Source organism: Bradysia coprophila, assembly GCF_014529535.1.
Source record: "Bradysia coprophila strain Holo2 chromosome IV unlocalized genomic scaffold, BU_Bcop_v1 contig_81, whole genome shotgun sequence".
Lineage (NCBI taxonomy): Eukaryota > Metazoa > Arthropoda > Insecta > Diptera > Sciaridae > Bradysia > Bradysia coprophila.
In genome coordinates, this window is record NW_023503375.1 from 638,628 (window position 1) to 654,708 (window position 16,081).

The 16,081-nt window shown below is 38.0% G+C and overlaps 3 protein-coding genes across 8 annotated transcripts in view; 1 reads left to right on the plus strand and 2 right to left on the minus strand.

Moving 5' to 3' along the window:
* The window catches only part of LOC119072156 (ryanodine receptor), a 57,086-nt gene extending 48,174 nt beyond the window's left edge, over window positions 1–8,912 (plus strand). For 3 of the 5 annotated variants that reach the window (XM_037177308.1, XM_037177309.1, XM_037177310.1), the window contains 7 exons: window positions 4,623–4,757; window positions 4,825–4,952; window positions 5,011–5,154; window positions 5,219–5,366; window positions 5,439–5,640; window positions 5,703–6,218; window positions 6,278–8,912. In XM_037177308.1, coding sequence (XP_037033203.1) covers window positions 4,623–4,757; window positions 4,825–4,952; window positions 5,011–5,154; window positions 5,219–5,366; window positions 5,439–5,640; window positions 5,703–6,218; window positions 6,278–8,432 — 3,428 coding nt within the window. In that variant the 3' untranslated portion in view covers window positions 8,433–8,912. The remainder of the gene's footprint in view (window positions 1–4,622; window positions 4,758–4,824; window positions 4,953–5,010; window positions 5,155–5,218; window positions 5,367–5,438; window positions 5,641–5,702; window positions 6,219–6,277) is intronic. The other 2 variants (XM_037177312.1, XM_037177311.1) reach the window with 1 other exon arrangement.
* Window positions 182–15,949, minus strand: LOC119072164 (probable cytochrome P450 6a14). Of its 2 annotated transcripts, none has more exons than XM_037177325.1 (4): window positions 15,880–15,949; window positions 948–1,890; window positions 468–888; window positions 182–405 (listed from the first exon to the last, which is right to left on the minus strand). In XM_037177325.1, the coding sequence occupies exons 2-4, from the start codon at window positions 1,888–1,890 to the stop codon at window positions 204–206; spliced, it is 1,566 nt and encodes a 521-aa protein (XP_037033220.1). In that variant the 5' UTR covers window positions 15,880–15,949; the 3' UTR covers window positions 182–203. The 2 variants fall into 2 exon arrangements, with proteins under 2 accessions (XP_037033220.1, XP_037033221.1); XM_037177326.1 differs by having other exon boundaries at window positions 948–1,887; window positions 15,877–15,933.
* On the minus strand, window positions 14,169–16,028 carry LOC119072163 (probable cytochrome P450 6a14). The gene is made up of 3 exons (XM_037177324.1): window positions 14,937–16,028; window positions 14,457–14,877; window positions 14,169–14,392 (listed from the first exon to the last, which is right to left on the minus strand). Exons 1-3 carry the CDS (start codon window positions 15,877–15,879, stop codon window positions 14,191–14,193), a joined length of 1,566 nt encoding a protein of 521 aa, XP_037033219.1. The 5' UTR covers window positions 15,880–16,028; the 3' UTR covers window positions 14,169–14,190.
* Between the last annotated feature and the right edge of the window lie 53 nt (window positions 16,029–16,081).

Below are 16,081 nucleotides of genomic sequence, written 5' to 3' on the forward strand. Positions count from 1 at the left end.
GTCATAACAGTTTTTCGAACTATATTTCTTTGAAAACAATAGGTTGGACTGGTGTGTTGGTGTTAATTTTGAGTCGAGTGAGATAATGAATAAATTGTCTTTTCTTTCGTTTATTTATCAAATGAAAAATTATTATTTTGTTGATTAGATATCGACTTGACTATAAAATGACTAAAACTAGAAATCACAAAAAATCAATACTTTTATCGAGCAGTTGCTCGTAGTATCACATTTGTTTTCGGTGTTAATATGAATTGATCCGCATCGAATTTCATTTCTGTACGCATCAGACTCTGATCAACGAGTTCATATCGGAATTTCAGCAAAATGGCTGCAAGACCAATTTTCGTCTGTAATTTTCCCATACGAGCGCCTATGCAATTGCGAGGACCATCTCCGAACGGCCTTGAGAATGGGACACAATTAAATTTCAAGCATAACACCTCCCATTGAAAATAAATATTTACATGTAACACACTCCCTTCACGTTCGGACTACCGGTCGGCGAGTTCTCGAATCTTTCTGGCCGGAATTCCATCGGATTAGAGTAAATTTCCGGATCGCGTTGTATGCCCAACACTGGAATCGTAATGGGAATTCCTTTTTCGATTTTCAAATTGATTCCGGCGAAGGTGTGGTCTCTGCTACTTTCACGATTCAGGATCGGTACAATCGGATATTTGCGCAGAGTTTCGTCAATACACCAATCGAGATACTTCATTGAACCGAGGACATCATATGTAAGGTCATTGACGTCGCCCGACTTCCAGAGATTGTCGAGTTCCTCATGGACCTTTTTCTGAATGTGCGGATTTTTGCTGAGTTCGTACATGCAGAAATTCATCGTTGAACTTGACGTTTCAAATCCGGCCGCAAAGAACACGAAAGCTGAACAAATAAACTAATTAGAAGATTCAGTTGATGGACAATGGACAATATGAATTTACCTTGGGCAGCGATTTCGTCGATTGTTAGTTTCTTTGTTTCACCTGCTTTTTGCTTCTCAACTTCCTGCTCATCGTTCTTGTCCACCGACACATAGCCTTGGTTTTTCAACTGAATCATCAATTGCATGAAATCCTTACGTTCTGCCGCACTTCCACCCTTTTCGCGGAAGTTGATAGTTTGCTTCACAAGCGAGTAAATGAAATCGTCGACGTCTTTATTGATCTGTTTCATCTTTAGCTTTTCGGCAATTTTTGGCACGAAGAATGTAAAAATTTGGAATATTTTTTCTTTCAAATTGACTTCGAATATCTTCGCTCCCATTTTGCGGAAAATGTTTTTCCGATCATTGATGCAATCGTTTTCAACTCCGAAAGCTACGGACGAAATTACGTTGGTAGTGAACCGTGCAAACAGGTCTCTTGAATCAAATTCAAACTTTTTCGCGTTCTGCGTATTTTTCATCATATAATCTTGTAACGTTTTCGCACAATCTCTGATGATCGGATACATGACCTTCAATTTTCCAGATGTAAAGGTGGGTGATAATTTCACTCTCAGATCCCTCCATTTCTGACCACCCAACAAGAAAAGGTGTGCACCAAGTGGATCAACATCTGTGTCGACGAATAGTCCTCGGTCATGGAAGCTCGTAAAGTCTTTAATCATCACTTCCTGAATGACTTCAGGGTCATTTACGATTAGCGATGGCCGATACGAAAAGTACAATCCATGGATTTTGTTGTGCTTGAATCGATTGTAGAAATCGGAGAACGTCTCTCCGATTGATATTTTACTTCCGAAAAATTGACTAGCTATGTCACCGAACAAAAATGTCGGTGCATCGCGTTGTGGTACACCCAACCGTTTCCAATAGTTTAAGTAATACTGATTTGCGTAATAAATTACAGCTACTAAAAGCACTGCTAACACCCAGAACACCATGTTGACTCTTTCTTTGATGTTGACTCTCAGAGAAATTTCAACTGACTGATGTAGAAGAGAAACGTAGTAAATAATTTAAAGCAAAAAAAAGCCTGAGATTTGTCAACAATTTTATTAATTACGAAGAATAAAAATCAACCGACTAAAAGCCTAGTGAGGTCTTTTTTCGATTTTCTTTTCATGGAGTAAAAATATGAAAGTGGTTCTCCCATGTAAGAATACAAAGCTTTGAAGAATTCCTACTACCAAATATTCGAAATATAAAGCAGCCCGAAAATTTTCATCAATCGGTGTCTCTCGCACAGTGAATATCTCTGCCAAATCTTTATCAGCTTAGCAATCAACTACCAATTTGGTAGTCAACTATGTAGTTCATTCAAGATATAAATAGACAAGCAGGCAGCATAATTTCATCAGTCTAGCCGTAGCTCTCAATCAGTGACATTCTTTGTTCATTATCTAAAAGTCGACCAACTAGTCGGTCAACTACAATAACTACCAGCTACCAAATTTGCGAGTTATAAATACACGAGACATGCGCAATTCTAGAATAGTAAACATCTCTGCCGAAAATTACGTTTGGTAGTCAATTATCTTGGTAGTCAGCTACCAAATTTTCGAATTGCAATGTACACTTTGAGCCATCATTTATAATTAAAGTATGTTTGGTGGTGTTGATTTGCTCATAATGGCTTTGCAATTTTGAATTTCAATCCAACTACCAAAACTACCGACTACCAAACTACCAGCTACCAAATTTGTGGAACAGACATACAAAGCAACCATAAAAGGTCTTTTCACTTTAAAGAAAAAATACCTACATACAATCTTGCGCAACAACATGCTCCATATGTTTGATCCACAACAAAATTTATTTGTTTGGCACAAGTAGATTCGTGATAACGGTTTTAAGTGGTTGATCGTTATCTTGCATTTACTTTGTCTTGTTTATAGTGACCTAAAATGAGTTTAGATGAACATTACTAGGACCTCAGTAATCCCTATGTAGCAATGCAATCCTAAGAAACATGCATACTGCGAGCTAAGAAATACCCAGAGGCAATCCTTAGGAAGCTTGGTGAATTCGTCTATTTATGCAAACTATAACTCCATGTATAGTTTGCATAAATAGTTTCTTGTCAAACAAATGATTTTTTCCGGGTATCTATACATCAGTTACTTCGCAAAAAACTAATTTTATATAATCGTCGATTCATCAATATCGCTCAAACAAAAATCGACAAGTCATCATGACTCCAAAATCACAATGTATGATGAAAAAACAACTTTTATCGAGTAACTACAAAAAATATTGAAGTGATTATATGACTTTCGGTATAACACTCGGAGATAAACAAAAATATTTTGCTTTTCATTTTGCGCATTGACAACAACAAATTTTTGAGAGAAGACTTGTAGATAAAGAGCTTTACGGTTGTAGCTGGAGTTCGTGCACACTTGAGTAGCTTTTACACAGAGAAAAAGTTGGATTTCATGTCGAACGATTAAGTTAAAAAATTCATGGAATATAAAACATCGACGAATAAGCATACCGTAAACCGTATCCATTTGTAACAGCCCAGAGCTATAAATTTACAAGATAGAGGTGATTAAACAACTCATATCCCAGATTTTCTGAAATTCTCGTTAGGGCAATAGCTGAAGATCAAAAACACTATGTAACATTGGACGTCATTGGAGACTCTCCAATGAAGAGTGCGTGGGAAGATAAAAAGCCTAATATATTCAGGTTACCAGCACACCACTTCAATTTCTTTAAAAAATTTAAAATTCTAGGAATAAGATAGTACTCATTATTAAAGGCTTTCACTGCATTTTAACACATGCACCGCTATAAATTTTAAAAATGGAGCCGGTTGCCGGTTTTCGAAATTTACAAAAATTCTGTACCGAAAAATGCAGATAGTATGTGTTTGCCCTCTTTATTAAGTGGGCAAATTGAACTATCAAAGCGTCAACGCGAGCATATATTGGTGTAAAATCGTACGAACTGTGCATCTTATACAAACTGATGTTGAGGACACATTTTATCGTACGAAATACCAGTCTAGGTATAATTTGTCTATGCTTCACATCACCAAAAAGTGCTTCGCAAAAGCTACAAATAACGATCAGTTATGACCAGTTCGGACCTGGTGACACCTTTTCCACTTGCTACCAACTTGTTAGAAGTCAGGTTTGAGATATTTCCTGCCTGTTCATTTTAACTTAATTTAATTGGAATGCTGATTCCAATGCAATTTTGTTGAATTTTGGAAAGGAATATTTTTTGGTACAAAAGTTCGTTGAATAGGAAGATTTTCAAAGATTTGGAATCAATTTCTTGAAATTTCCTACTTCCGGATTCTCTTGAGTTTAGGAGAATAAACTATAAAGCACCATCTTGTTGCCAGAATCTGTGCGAAATGAAAAGAATTTGTACTCCACCACTGAACTATCGCACCACCCGTACAGTAAGTAAAGTAATAGCGGTTCGCAAAATAAGTAACTTTGAGCGCAGATCGTTTAATTCAGTCACATTAAATTACAACAAATTTTACAGACAAATTTGTTTAAAACAAAATTTTTCACTCCCATTAATTGTACCCAAACAAACAAAATTTTTTTCTACTCGGTTAATTTGATTCGTGAACCCTCCTTCAACATCCCCTTGCACGTCTGTTCTCTAAATCCACCTCATCAAACATAAAAAAAATATGAAAACGGAAAAGTGTATACGTCGAGTATGGGTTCAGGTTTAGGCTGTGGGTCGGAAGGAGCCGCTGGCGAGAAGAATATGCACGATGCTGAATTTACTTGCGCTCTATTTCGTTTCATTCAATTGACGTGCGAAGGACACAATTTAGGTAAGAATTTTGCGCAATTAATTGAGATCCGGATGCGTACTGACTGAGTATTGTGTTATTTACACAGAATGGCAAAACTATTTACGAACACAGGCCGGTAACACAACCACAGTGAATGTTGTTATTTGCACGGTCGATTACTTGCTACGTTTACAGGAGTCTATCATGGATTTCTATTGGCATTATTCAAGCAAGGTCAGTGTTATTTTGAATACTGATGAAGCGATGGCTCATTGGAATAATGATTTTTCAGGAAGTAATTGATACAGCTGGTAAAGCGAATTTCTTCAAAGCAATTGGTGTAGCAAGTCAAGTCTTTAACACGTTGACTGAAGTCATCCAAGGTCCTTGTTTACTGAATCAACAAGCATTGGCACATTCCAGATTGTGGGATGCTGTACTATACCTAAGTCAATTAATCGAATAGTTTCCCGTTTTAATGTTGTCGTTTCCTTCACTAGGTCTGTGGTTTCCTGTTCTTGTTCTCACATATGCAAAACAAACTATCGAGACATTCTAGTCAAAATGACTTATTGACTGAGTTGAATAACTTACAGAAAGACATGATTACCATGATGTTGTCTATGCTAGAAGGAAATGTTATCAATGGTAAGATCGATTCCAAAGGAATCTGATAAAACGGTTCAAGGTTGTGTAAACTCATAAATTTTGTCAACTCAGGTACCATTGGTAAACAGATGGTCGACACATTGGTCGAGTCCGCCTCGAATGTGGAACTAATTCTGAAATATTTCGACATGTTTTTGAAGCTCAAAGACTTGATTTCATCACCATCGTTCCTTGAGATCGATCACAATATGGATGGTTGGGTGTTCCCCAAAGATCTTAAAGAAAAAATGGAGCTGACAAAGAATTATACACCGTAGGGACAACGGTTCTTCTGATTAGATTTCCTAATTTTTTAACTCATATTTCTATTTATAGGGAAGAAATCGAGTTCATTCTCGTTTGCATGGAAGTGAATCATGAAGGTAAAGTGGACTACGAAACGTTCAGCGATCGATTCCATGAATCAGCCAAAGACATTGGCTTCAATTTAGCGATGCTGTTGACGAATCTGTCGGAGCATATGCCCAATGAACCAAGAATTGCACGGTTCCTTGAAACAGCTGGTTCAGTTTTGAGCTATTTTGAACCGTTCATGGGACGTATCGAAATTATGGGCGGCTCCAAACGCATCGAAAGAGTCTACTTCGAAATAAAGGAATCGAACATTGATCAGTGGGAGAAACCGCAAATCAAAGAGTCGAAGCGAGCCTTTTTCTACTCGATGGTGACTGAGGGCGGTGACAAAGAAAAACTGGAGTCATTCGTCAATTTTTGTGAAGATGCGGTCTTTGAAATGCAACACGCGTCTGGTTTAATGTCCACTGATGATGGCAGCAGTACCACAAGGAAAGAAGCTCAGTATACCTTCATGAGTGAGGAAGACGAGGAACGGTAATGAAGTTCAACCGAAGTGTCCTCAAATTACCAATTTCAAATTGTTTTCGTTTCAGAGCCGCTAAGGACCCGATTCGACGTAGTGTACAGGCAGTCAAAGATGGATTCCATTATGCTATTCATATGTTCAGTCCTGCTAATATCAAATATCAAATAGGCGTCATGCAGACGATGTCCATACCCGAATTGATAATTGGCTTCTTCAAAACATTTTTCTACGCCTTTTACTATTCGGGTTTCGGTGTTTCACAGGTCATAAAATACATCTTCGGCATTCTTATGTCGTTGATGCGTGGCCCGGCTGAAGAATATGTTCAAATAGTGCCGATTGAAGAAGAGAAAACGATGAGAGCTCTGCCAGCCCTACCATCCGAAGAGACAACGGGAACGGTGTCAGCATTTGGTTTAGATATAAGTAAAGAAGACACTGGTCAATACAGAATCGCTCCGCATGAATCCAATCAACCGAGTCCAACGTCATCTATGGAAGAAACCGGTGAAAGTGGTCCGGATGATGCTTCGCCGACTGGTGAACTGAAAGCCGACGGAGAACCAGTTGAACAGCCAATGACTTTAGTAGATTTATTGGGAGGTGACGCAGCGAAACGTGCCGATCAAGAACGCAGTGAAGCTCAGAAAATACAGGAAGCTGCTATGGCCTCAATCGAAGCTGAAGCCAAAAGATCGACTGAGACCCAAGCTGAACCAGCAGCTGTGGCACAAATCGACGTTTCGCATTATACACATAAAGTAGTGAGCTTCTTAGCCAGAAACTTTTACAATCTCAAATATGTTGCGTTGATTTTGGCCTTCTGCATCAACTTCATGCTACTGTTCTATAAAGTCAATGTATTTGGTGAGGACGGCGACGGTGATGGTGATGACGATTTGATTGGATTTGGTTCGGGATCTGGAAGTGGTTTTGGTGGCTCAGGTTCAGGAAGCGGCGATGGCGATGATGAAGACGAGGATGCACTGGAAACTGTTATAGTTAATGAGGACTTCTTTTACATGGAACATGTTATACGTTTGGCTGCGTTCCTGCACAGCTTATGTTCGTTGGCCATGCTTATTGCCTACTATCATCTCAAAGTTCCGTTGGCCATTTTCAAGAGAGAAAAGGAAATCGCTCGTCGGTTAGAGTTCGACGGTCTCTTCATAGCCGAACAGCCTGAGGACGACGATATTAAATCGCATTGGGATAAGTTGGTGATATCAACGAAAAGTTTCCCAGTCAATTATTGGGACAAATTTGTGAAAAAGAAGGTGCGGCAGAAGTACTGTGAGACGTACGACTATGATTCGATATCAAATCTGCTTGGAATGGAAAAGAATGTGTATAAGACCGGTCCCGAAGTAGAGGAACAAACCGGTCTGATTGCCTACATTTTGAATATTGATTGGCGCTACAATGTCTGGAAGGCTGGTGTAACCATTACCGACAATGCGTTCTTGTACGCTCTGTGGTACTTCTGCTTTTCACTACTCGGAAATTTCAACAATTTCTTCTTTGCCGCCCATTTGCTCGATATTGCCGTGGTAATTCCGTCGTTGAAAACCATTTTGCAATCAGTAACGCACAACGGAAAACAGCTAATGTTAACGGTGATGCTGTTAACCATCATCGTCTACATTTACACGGTCATCGCGTTCAATTTCTTCCGCAAATTCTACATCCAAGAGGAGGACGACGAAGTGGACAAAAAATGCCACGACATGATGACCTGTTTCGTGTTCCATCTGTACAAAGGTGTACGAGCCGGCGGTGGCATCGGTGACGAAATCGGCGATCCCGTCGGCGATGACTACGAAGTGTATCGAATCCTATTCGACATAACATTCTTCTTCTTTGTCATTGTCATTCTGCTGGCCATCATTCAAGGTTTGATTATCGACGCGTTCGGCGAACTGCGTGACCAATTGGAAAGTGTCAAGGAGGACATGGAGTCGAATTGCTTCATTTGCGGCATCGGGAAGGATTACTTTGATAAAGTGCCGCACGGATTCGATACGCATGTGCAGCAAGAGCACAATCTGGCCAATTACATGTTCTTCTTGATGCATTTGATTAACAAACCGGATACGGAGTTTACGGGCCAAGAGACGTACGTGTGGAATATGTATCAGCAACGATGTTGGGACTTCTTTCCGGTCGGTGATTGTTTCAGGAAACAGTATGAAGACGAACTGGGTATTGGTGGCGGTGGTTAAGGATTATGACTCTCTGTTCGGTGTTTTATTATTATTTTGTAAAATGACAATGTTAAACGAACGTTACAGATTAGGAAGTAATTTTACGGATTTGTGGTAAGTTTTGAGAAAATTTTTACGACATATTTTCTACTCCTGACAATTCAAATATTGAGCAATTTTATTGAAATGGAATTGAATAAAATGGGATGTTGAAACGATATTACTTTTATCCGAACGATCGATTTCGTATGTTTTTAAATTATTTAAGAAAATTATATTTATTCTGTCACCCGTCCCTCATTGAACTTAGAATTTAAACAAATGAAAAAAGTTAAATTCTTTAAATTTTAGTGTAAATAAAATTTAAATAAAAAAAAAGATCTAGCAACAAAAATATAGTTCCAAAAATATTCTAATTACACATTTGTGATCAATCGAATGCCTTTACAACCAGAAAAATAAATAAATTTAAATTTTTGTCAATGTTTCTTCAATAAACAGCTGTTTTAATGTAAGTGTACCTTTCTTATATGAGTCTATCTATATACAACAATACCATTTCGCATTAAAAATAAATAAATAAAAAAAAAACTTTTAAATTTTAATCAAATTATTAAAACATTTATTTAAATCATAAAACAAAACGTAAAATCAAAAGACCAAACGCAACATTAACGTTAGGGACGGTTTATAACAATTAATGAGTTTCAAAATAAAAAATAAATTGAAAAAGCCAAAAACAAATCTTTGCTATCAATAACCGCTATCCGCGTTCTGTGTTCGTTTGTTGATCGGCGTTGTGCTTTTTGATCAGTGGCGGATAAGGCTATGGGAAATTCAATACCGTGCGCATGACGCTGGAAAAGTTTGGCGCTGGAGTGGTCAATTATTGTTTTAAGAGAAAATTACAGTTAAACAAGGCATCAGAACAGTCGGAGCGTTTGCTGCGACTTAGCCCCGTACAACCCGTAATCCAATTTCGTCCGCAACCATAATACGTCCGTAGCCCTAATAAGCCCGGAACCCTAATACGTCTACAACCCTCTAATGCGTCTGTTACCAAAATGCAAGTCAAGTTGGGCATTGTCAAATTTACTGAAACTGTTCATTTTTAAAATTGCGCATAGCGCAATTACGAAAGCCCGTACGAAGTACCTTTCAAATAAAACCAACAATTTACGACATTATTTTAGAAACCCAAAATTTTTTGCCAACTTTCCATTGGGTATTCAATTACCTCTCAAATGAAACAAAAACTAGCAAAATCGGTTGAGATTTACTCGATTTATGTGCAAAAAGCACTTAGGGCCGAGTAGCGGCCTTAGTGCAAGGGCACAAATTTGAAACTTTTTTTGCCATCATTCTATTCGGCATTCAATTATCTCTCAAATGAAACAAAAACTAGCAAAATCGGATGGGATTTACTCGATTTATGTGCAAAAAACACTTAGGGCCGAGTAGCGGCCTTAGTCCAAGGGCCCAAATTTGAAACTTTTTTCGCCACGTTCTTTTCGGTATTCAATTACCTTCCATAAAAAACTAAATCTAGCAAAATCGGATGAGATTTACTCGATTTATGTGCAAAAAACACTTAGGGCCGAGTAACGACCTTTGAGCCCTCCCAACAAGCCCACGTTGCATCTTACCCAAAAACAATGTTCAGCAACTTTGTTCGACTCGTCAATACCTTTCATTTGATATATCACAAGCAGCTATTGCGTGCGTATTTCGGTAGATATCGTCGAAAGACTGAAAAACACCTATAGGGCCCTAGCTCTGGAGGGGCCAACCCTACCATGCCCATTTTCGAACTTGACCTTACTTTTGTCGATACCAATCGGGGAAAAAAAGAATTTTGAAAAAAGGTTGTGATTTACTCAAGCTAGAGGGGTCACGGACGGACGGACGGACGGACGGACGGACGGACGGACGGACGGATGGACGGACGGACGGACGGACGGATGGACGGACGGACGGACGGACATTTTTTATTGCGGATTCGTCATCTATGAACATAACCAAATGCTTTGCCCTTACTGTCTGCTTCCAATTCGACGTGTTACAAACGGCATATTAATCTTATAAGCCCCCAGTACTTCGTACGGGGCTAAAAACGCAGTCATCGATACAGGCCTCCTATAAACTCTTATAACTTAGGATCAAGATCAATACAATCAGTGGATGAGTCCACCCTAAATACTTGTTATATGAGTATGCTACAACGTGAGTTTAATTTTGCTACATAATGAAACGAACAAGACAATACTAAAGAATGAATAAATCTTCTTAAAACATGTATTTTTCCCAGCTAACGAAAGCTCCTAAAAATCTCCTAAAACCTAAATGTTAAAACCTCTGAAAACTTCTAAAATAGGAAAACTTTTGTGGGAGGTCAATACGATGTTCCCAGTTAATTAAGTGCTTCCACTCTATGATATTTTGGCGCGAAATTTGCTTACGCTTTAGTAAACAGCCTCGAAGAAGCGGGGCTGTTTACGCTTTAGCGGTTTTCGTAATTAATCATAAAACCACATAAGTATAAAAATTATTTGCAAATAACGGCCCACTCGTTAAAAACAAAATCTGGAATTACTGTCGTAAAGTACTATTTAAAACATAGCTAACGCCGACCCGTACGAAACACCTATTCGTATCAAAAGACTTTACTGTGAAACTCTTTATTTCTCTTACTTCATACTCTTATATACTGAAACGCTAGTCGCCTTTTAAAATCACTCACAGTTGAAGAAGAATAAGAAACTGGCAATACAATCCAATCAATGCTACTTATCCCACATGCATTACCCAGGCCCGGACTAGCTCAAAAAAGCTCTTCGGGGGAAAAGCCCTTATTTTCGGGAGACTCTTTCCAATTAGGCCCTCGATTCGTATTACTGATTGTGTAACAATTGTGTAACTTACACACAGTGCCGCTACATCACACGGACAATTGCGACATTTGCCTAGGACACAACGATCTGGGGCGCAAAATTTGAAAAGAAAAATTGGAAATAGCTCAGGTAAATATTCGCTAGTGGAACATAAAAATGTTACAACTAACGAACAATTTATTAAGAAAATTGCGCTCACTTCGCTCGCTAGTGAAAGCAGGGCTTAGTATTGAGAATTTTTTTCTGAATTTTCCGAGTTTTTTCATAATTTTTTCGGAAAATCCAATAATTAAAATTCCCAATAAGCCCTGTTCTATGACCGTTAGAAAATTCCCATTTTTTGTAAATTTTCTGGGAATTTTATCTAAAACCGGTAGAAAATTCCTATTTTTTGAACAATATCTGGGAATTTTATCTAAAACCGCTAGAAAATTCCCATTTTTTGGTAACTTTATCTAAAGCCGGTAGAAAATTCCCATTTTTGGCACAATTTCTGGGAATTTTTTCTAAAACCACTAGAAAATTTCTATTTTTAGTACATTTTCTGGAAACTTTCTGGAAGCCGCTAGAAAATTCCAATTTTTTGCACATTTTCTGGGAATTTTCTCTAAAACCGCTAGAAAATTCGAATTTTTGGTACGTTTTCTGGGAACTTTATCTAAAGCCGCTAGAAAATTCCCATTTTTTGCACATTTTCTGGGAATTTTATCTAAAGCCGATTGAAAATTCCCATTTTTTGCACATTTTCTAGGAATTTATTCTATTGCAACGCTTATTATTGAGAATCTTTTTGAGAATTTTTTTTTTTGGAATTAAAATTCTCAGCAATAAGCCCTGAGTGAAAGTATACAAGTGTTGATTAGGAGAGGAAAGAATTTCGGTGTTTTCGGCAATTTGTACAATAAATGAGCCAATGAATCAGCAAGGAGAATGCTGTAAAATAATACAATTATATTCGAACCAAAAATGGTAAAAATTTGGTTCGAATACATAAATCGAATAAAAAATTAACTGAAAGGCCTCAGTAGGAAATCGAAGAAAATATTGAGAGAATTGACTCAGTACGAAATCGAATAATAAATTGAGAGAAAGGCCAAATTTCTATTGGTAATTAAAGATTTTGCCTATGTTCGCTGAAATTGGCTACATTTGTTTAAAATTTTAAAAACCCTTGTCCTCTGTCCCCTGTCAGGGAATTCGCCTGACTGAAGCATTGCTGAATCGCCCGAATGCTCAATATGGCCAGTCCGGGTCTGGCATTACCAATGTTACCATATTTACGTATGTGTATATGTATGTATTATAACGTGTAACTCGCATGTGGTTTAAATAACATCGTTTGGATTGTATTCGTTGAAAAAACCGAAATCTATTTTTCTTCGACTGTATATTATCCACTCTTTGCCTTGTTATCATATATAAATGATTGCCGGAGGCAATATCGACAACCCCGTCCGAAGTCAAATTTCATAAATTTATATTTAAACAGATATATACCTCTGTATTTACCTATATTTTCATATAAATAAACATTTCACAGATGAATTTGTTACTATATAGCTTTATATGCCTGTATATAGCTTAATATAGCTGTATATAGTTATATATACACATATAACCAATTACTTCTATGTTAACAGAAACTCTCTAAGTACAATTTTTCCCACTTTATATCACTTTTACTAAAATCCAATATGGCCGTCGGCAGCCATTTTGTTAGGAGACCGGAAATAGTATTGACGCTTTACATTCGTAAATACCTTTCAAACAAAAAAAAATCATGAAATTCAAAATTTACTCGAGATGCTGACAAAATATTCCCGGTTCACTGTTAGGCCGAGTTGCCGGATAAGAGCTCACTCCAAGAGACCTAGCTCATGCTCCGGTGAACCTAATTTCATAAACTTTTTTTTCCCTGATTGGTACAAGCAATACCTATCTAATAAAGCGAAAGAAGACGAAATATGTTCAAATTTGGGCGCCCTACAAGCAAAAACTGCTTGGCGCCCTGTACCTAGTTCACACCAAGGGGTCTAACTCACGAGTCGGTTTCTATAAACTTTTTTTTTGTCGATTGGTATTGTAAATACCTTTCATTTGACAAGTGTAACGTTTAAATTTCCGGAGATAACTTCGAAAAACCCAAAGGCACTTGTTGGGCCCCAACTCGGGAGGGTTTGATCTAAAATCACCCATCTTCGAACTTAGCCTGTCTTTTGACATTACCAAACGGGGAAAAAAATTCATTTTAACCTTTTACAGACGGCAAGCATATGACCAGTATTATTATCTGGTCTATTACTTACATTGATCAAAGTATTTTTAATCTGTTGATTGCAAATCTTGTACTTCAATTTTGTAACATGTATTTTTCATAATAAGGGACAATATTACCCAGAACTTATCATTATTTTTGTCGTCGTTATCGACAACAGATGAATAGCCGCATGTGATCAAGATCAAGATCAAGATTTTCCTTTCCTAATCCAAAACCCTTTAAGGATTGTTAAGGCAGATTATTCTAAAATGGTCGAAAGCTAGGATATATTAGAAAGATTCGAGTTTATGGGTCTTGGCCATTATCTCCTCAAATGGATTGTATTGTATGGACAAGCTATTGCCTATAGATTGGAAAAATCAATTTACCTGAATTGGTAACACTTTGAAGTCAATTTAAAACAAACTTAGTCATATCATGGCTAAAACCGGTGCGTCGGTATTAATTTTGGATCGATACGAATGAGATAATGAATGAATTGTCTTTTCTTTCGTTATAAACAAATGTATTTCGTTTATTTATCAAATGAAAAATTATTATTTTGTTGATTAGATATCGACTTGACTATAAAATGACTAAAACTAGAAATCACAAAAAATCAATACTTTTATCGAGCAGTTGCTCGTAGTATCACATTTGTTTTCGGTGTTAATATGAATTGATCCGCATCGAATTTCATTTCTGTACGCATCAGACTCTGATCAACGAGTTCATATCGGAATTTCAGCAAAATGGCTGCAAGACCAATTTTCGTCTGTAATTTTCCCATACGAGCGCCTATGCAATTGCGAGGACCATCTCCGAACGGCCTTGAGAACGGGACACAATTAAATTTCAAGCAAAACATTCTCCATATTGAAAATAAATATTTACATGTAACACACTCCCTTCACGTTCGGACTACCGGTCGGCGAGTTCTCGAATCTTTCTGGCCGGAATTCCATCGGATTAGAGTAAATTTCCGGATCGCGTTGTATGCCCAGCACTGGAATCGTAATGGGAATTCCTTTTTCGATTTTCAAATTGGTTCCGGCGAAGGTGTGGTCTCTGCTACTTTCACGATTCAGGATCGGCACGATTGGATATTTGCGCAGAGTTTCGTCAATACACCAATCGAGATACTTCATTGAACCGAGGACATCATATGTAAGGTCATTGACGTCGCCCGACTTCCAGAGATTGTCGAGTTCCTCATGGACCTTTTTCTGAATGTGCGGATTTTTGCTGAGTTCGTACATGCAGAAATTCATCGTTGAACTTGACGTTTCAAATCCGGCGACAAAGAATACGAAAGCTGAACAAATAAACTAATTAGAAGGTTCAGTTGATGGACAAGGGACAATGTGAATTTACCTTGGGCAGCGATTTCGTCGATTGTTAACTTCTTTGTTTCACCTGATTTTTGCTTCTCAACTTCCTGCTCTTCGCTCTTGTCCACCGACACGTAGCCTTGGTTTTTCAACTGAATCATCAACTGCATGAAATCCTTTCGTTCGGCCGCACTTCCACCCGTTTCGCGGAAGTTGATGGTCTGTTTCACCACCGAGTAAATGAAATCGTCGACTTCAGTTTTGATCTGTTTCATCTTTAGCTTTTCAGCAATTTTTGGCACGAAGAATGCAAAGATCTGGAATATTCTGTCTCTCAAATTGACTTCGAAGATCTTTGCGCCCATTTTACGGAAAATATTTTCCCGATTGTTGATGCAATCGTTTTCAATCCCAAAAGCTACGGACGAAATTACGTTGGTGGTAAACCGTGCGAACAGGTCTCTCGAATCGAACTCAAACTGCTTCGCGTTCTGCGTATTTTTCACCATATAATCTTGTAACGTTTTCGCACAATCTCGGATGATGGGATACATGACCTTCAACTTGCCAGATGTAAAGGTGGGCGACAGTTTCACTCTCAGATCCCTCCATTTCTGACCACCCAACAAGAAAAGGTGTGCACCAAGTGGATCAACATCTGTGTCGACGAATAGTCCACGATCATGGAAGCTCGTGAAGTCTTTAATCATCACTTCCTGAATGACCTCGGGGTCATTTACGATTAGCGATGGCCGATACGAAAAGTACAATCCATGGATTTTGTTGTGCTTGAATCGGTAGTAGAAATCGGAGAACGTCTCTCCGATTGATATTCTAGTTCCGAAAAATTGACTAGCTATGTCACCGAACAAAAATGTCGGTGCATCACGTTGTGGTACACCCAACCGCTTCCAATAGTTTAAGTAATACTGATTTCCGTAATAAATTACAGCTACTAAAAGCACTGCTAACACCCAGAACACCATGTTGACTCTCAGAGAACTCTCAGCTGACTGATGTAGAAGAGAAACGTTGCGAATAATTTAAACTTAAAAAAAAACCTAATTGAAATTTGTCACCAATTTGGTTATTATAAAAAAAATCTTGCGCAACTCCATGCTATGTATATGCTATGTGTTTGACCCAACAAAGTGTATTTGCTCGGTACAAGTAGATTCGTGATATCAG

Excerpts from the sequence above, each read along its gene's own strand:
- LOC119072164 (XM_037177325.1), bottom strand. The coding sequence starts at position 1,890 with ATGGTGTTCTGGGTGTTAGCAGTGCTTTTAGTAGCTGTAATTTATTAC. Across the intron at positions 889-947 it reads CGACGAAATCGCTGCCCAAG|CTTTCGTGTTCTTTGCGGCC; the intron begins GTAAATTCATAT and ends TTATTTGTTCAG. Across the intron at positions 406-467 it reads GTGAAGGGAGTGTGTTACAT|GCCGTTCGGAGATGGTCCTC; the intron begins GTAAATATTTAT and ends CCCATTCTCAAG.
- LOC119072163 (XM_037177324.1), bottom strand. The coding sequence starts at position 15,879 with ATGGTGTTCTGGGTGTTAGCAGTGCTTTTAGTAGCTGTAATTTATTAC. Across the intron at positions 14,878-14,936 it reads CGACGAAATCGCTGCCCAAG|CTTTCGTATTCTTTGTCGCC; the intron begins GTAAATTCACAT and ends TTATTTGTTCAG. Across the intron at positions 14,393-14,456 it reads GTGAAGGGAGTGTGTTACAT|GCCGTTCGGAGATGGTCCTC; the intron begins GTAAATATTTAT and ends CCCGTTCTCAAG.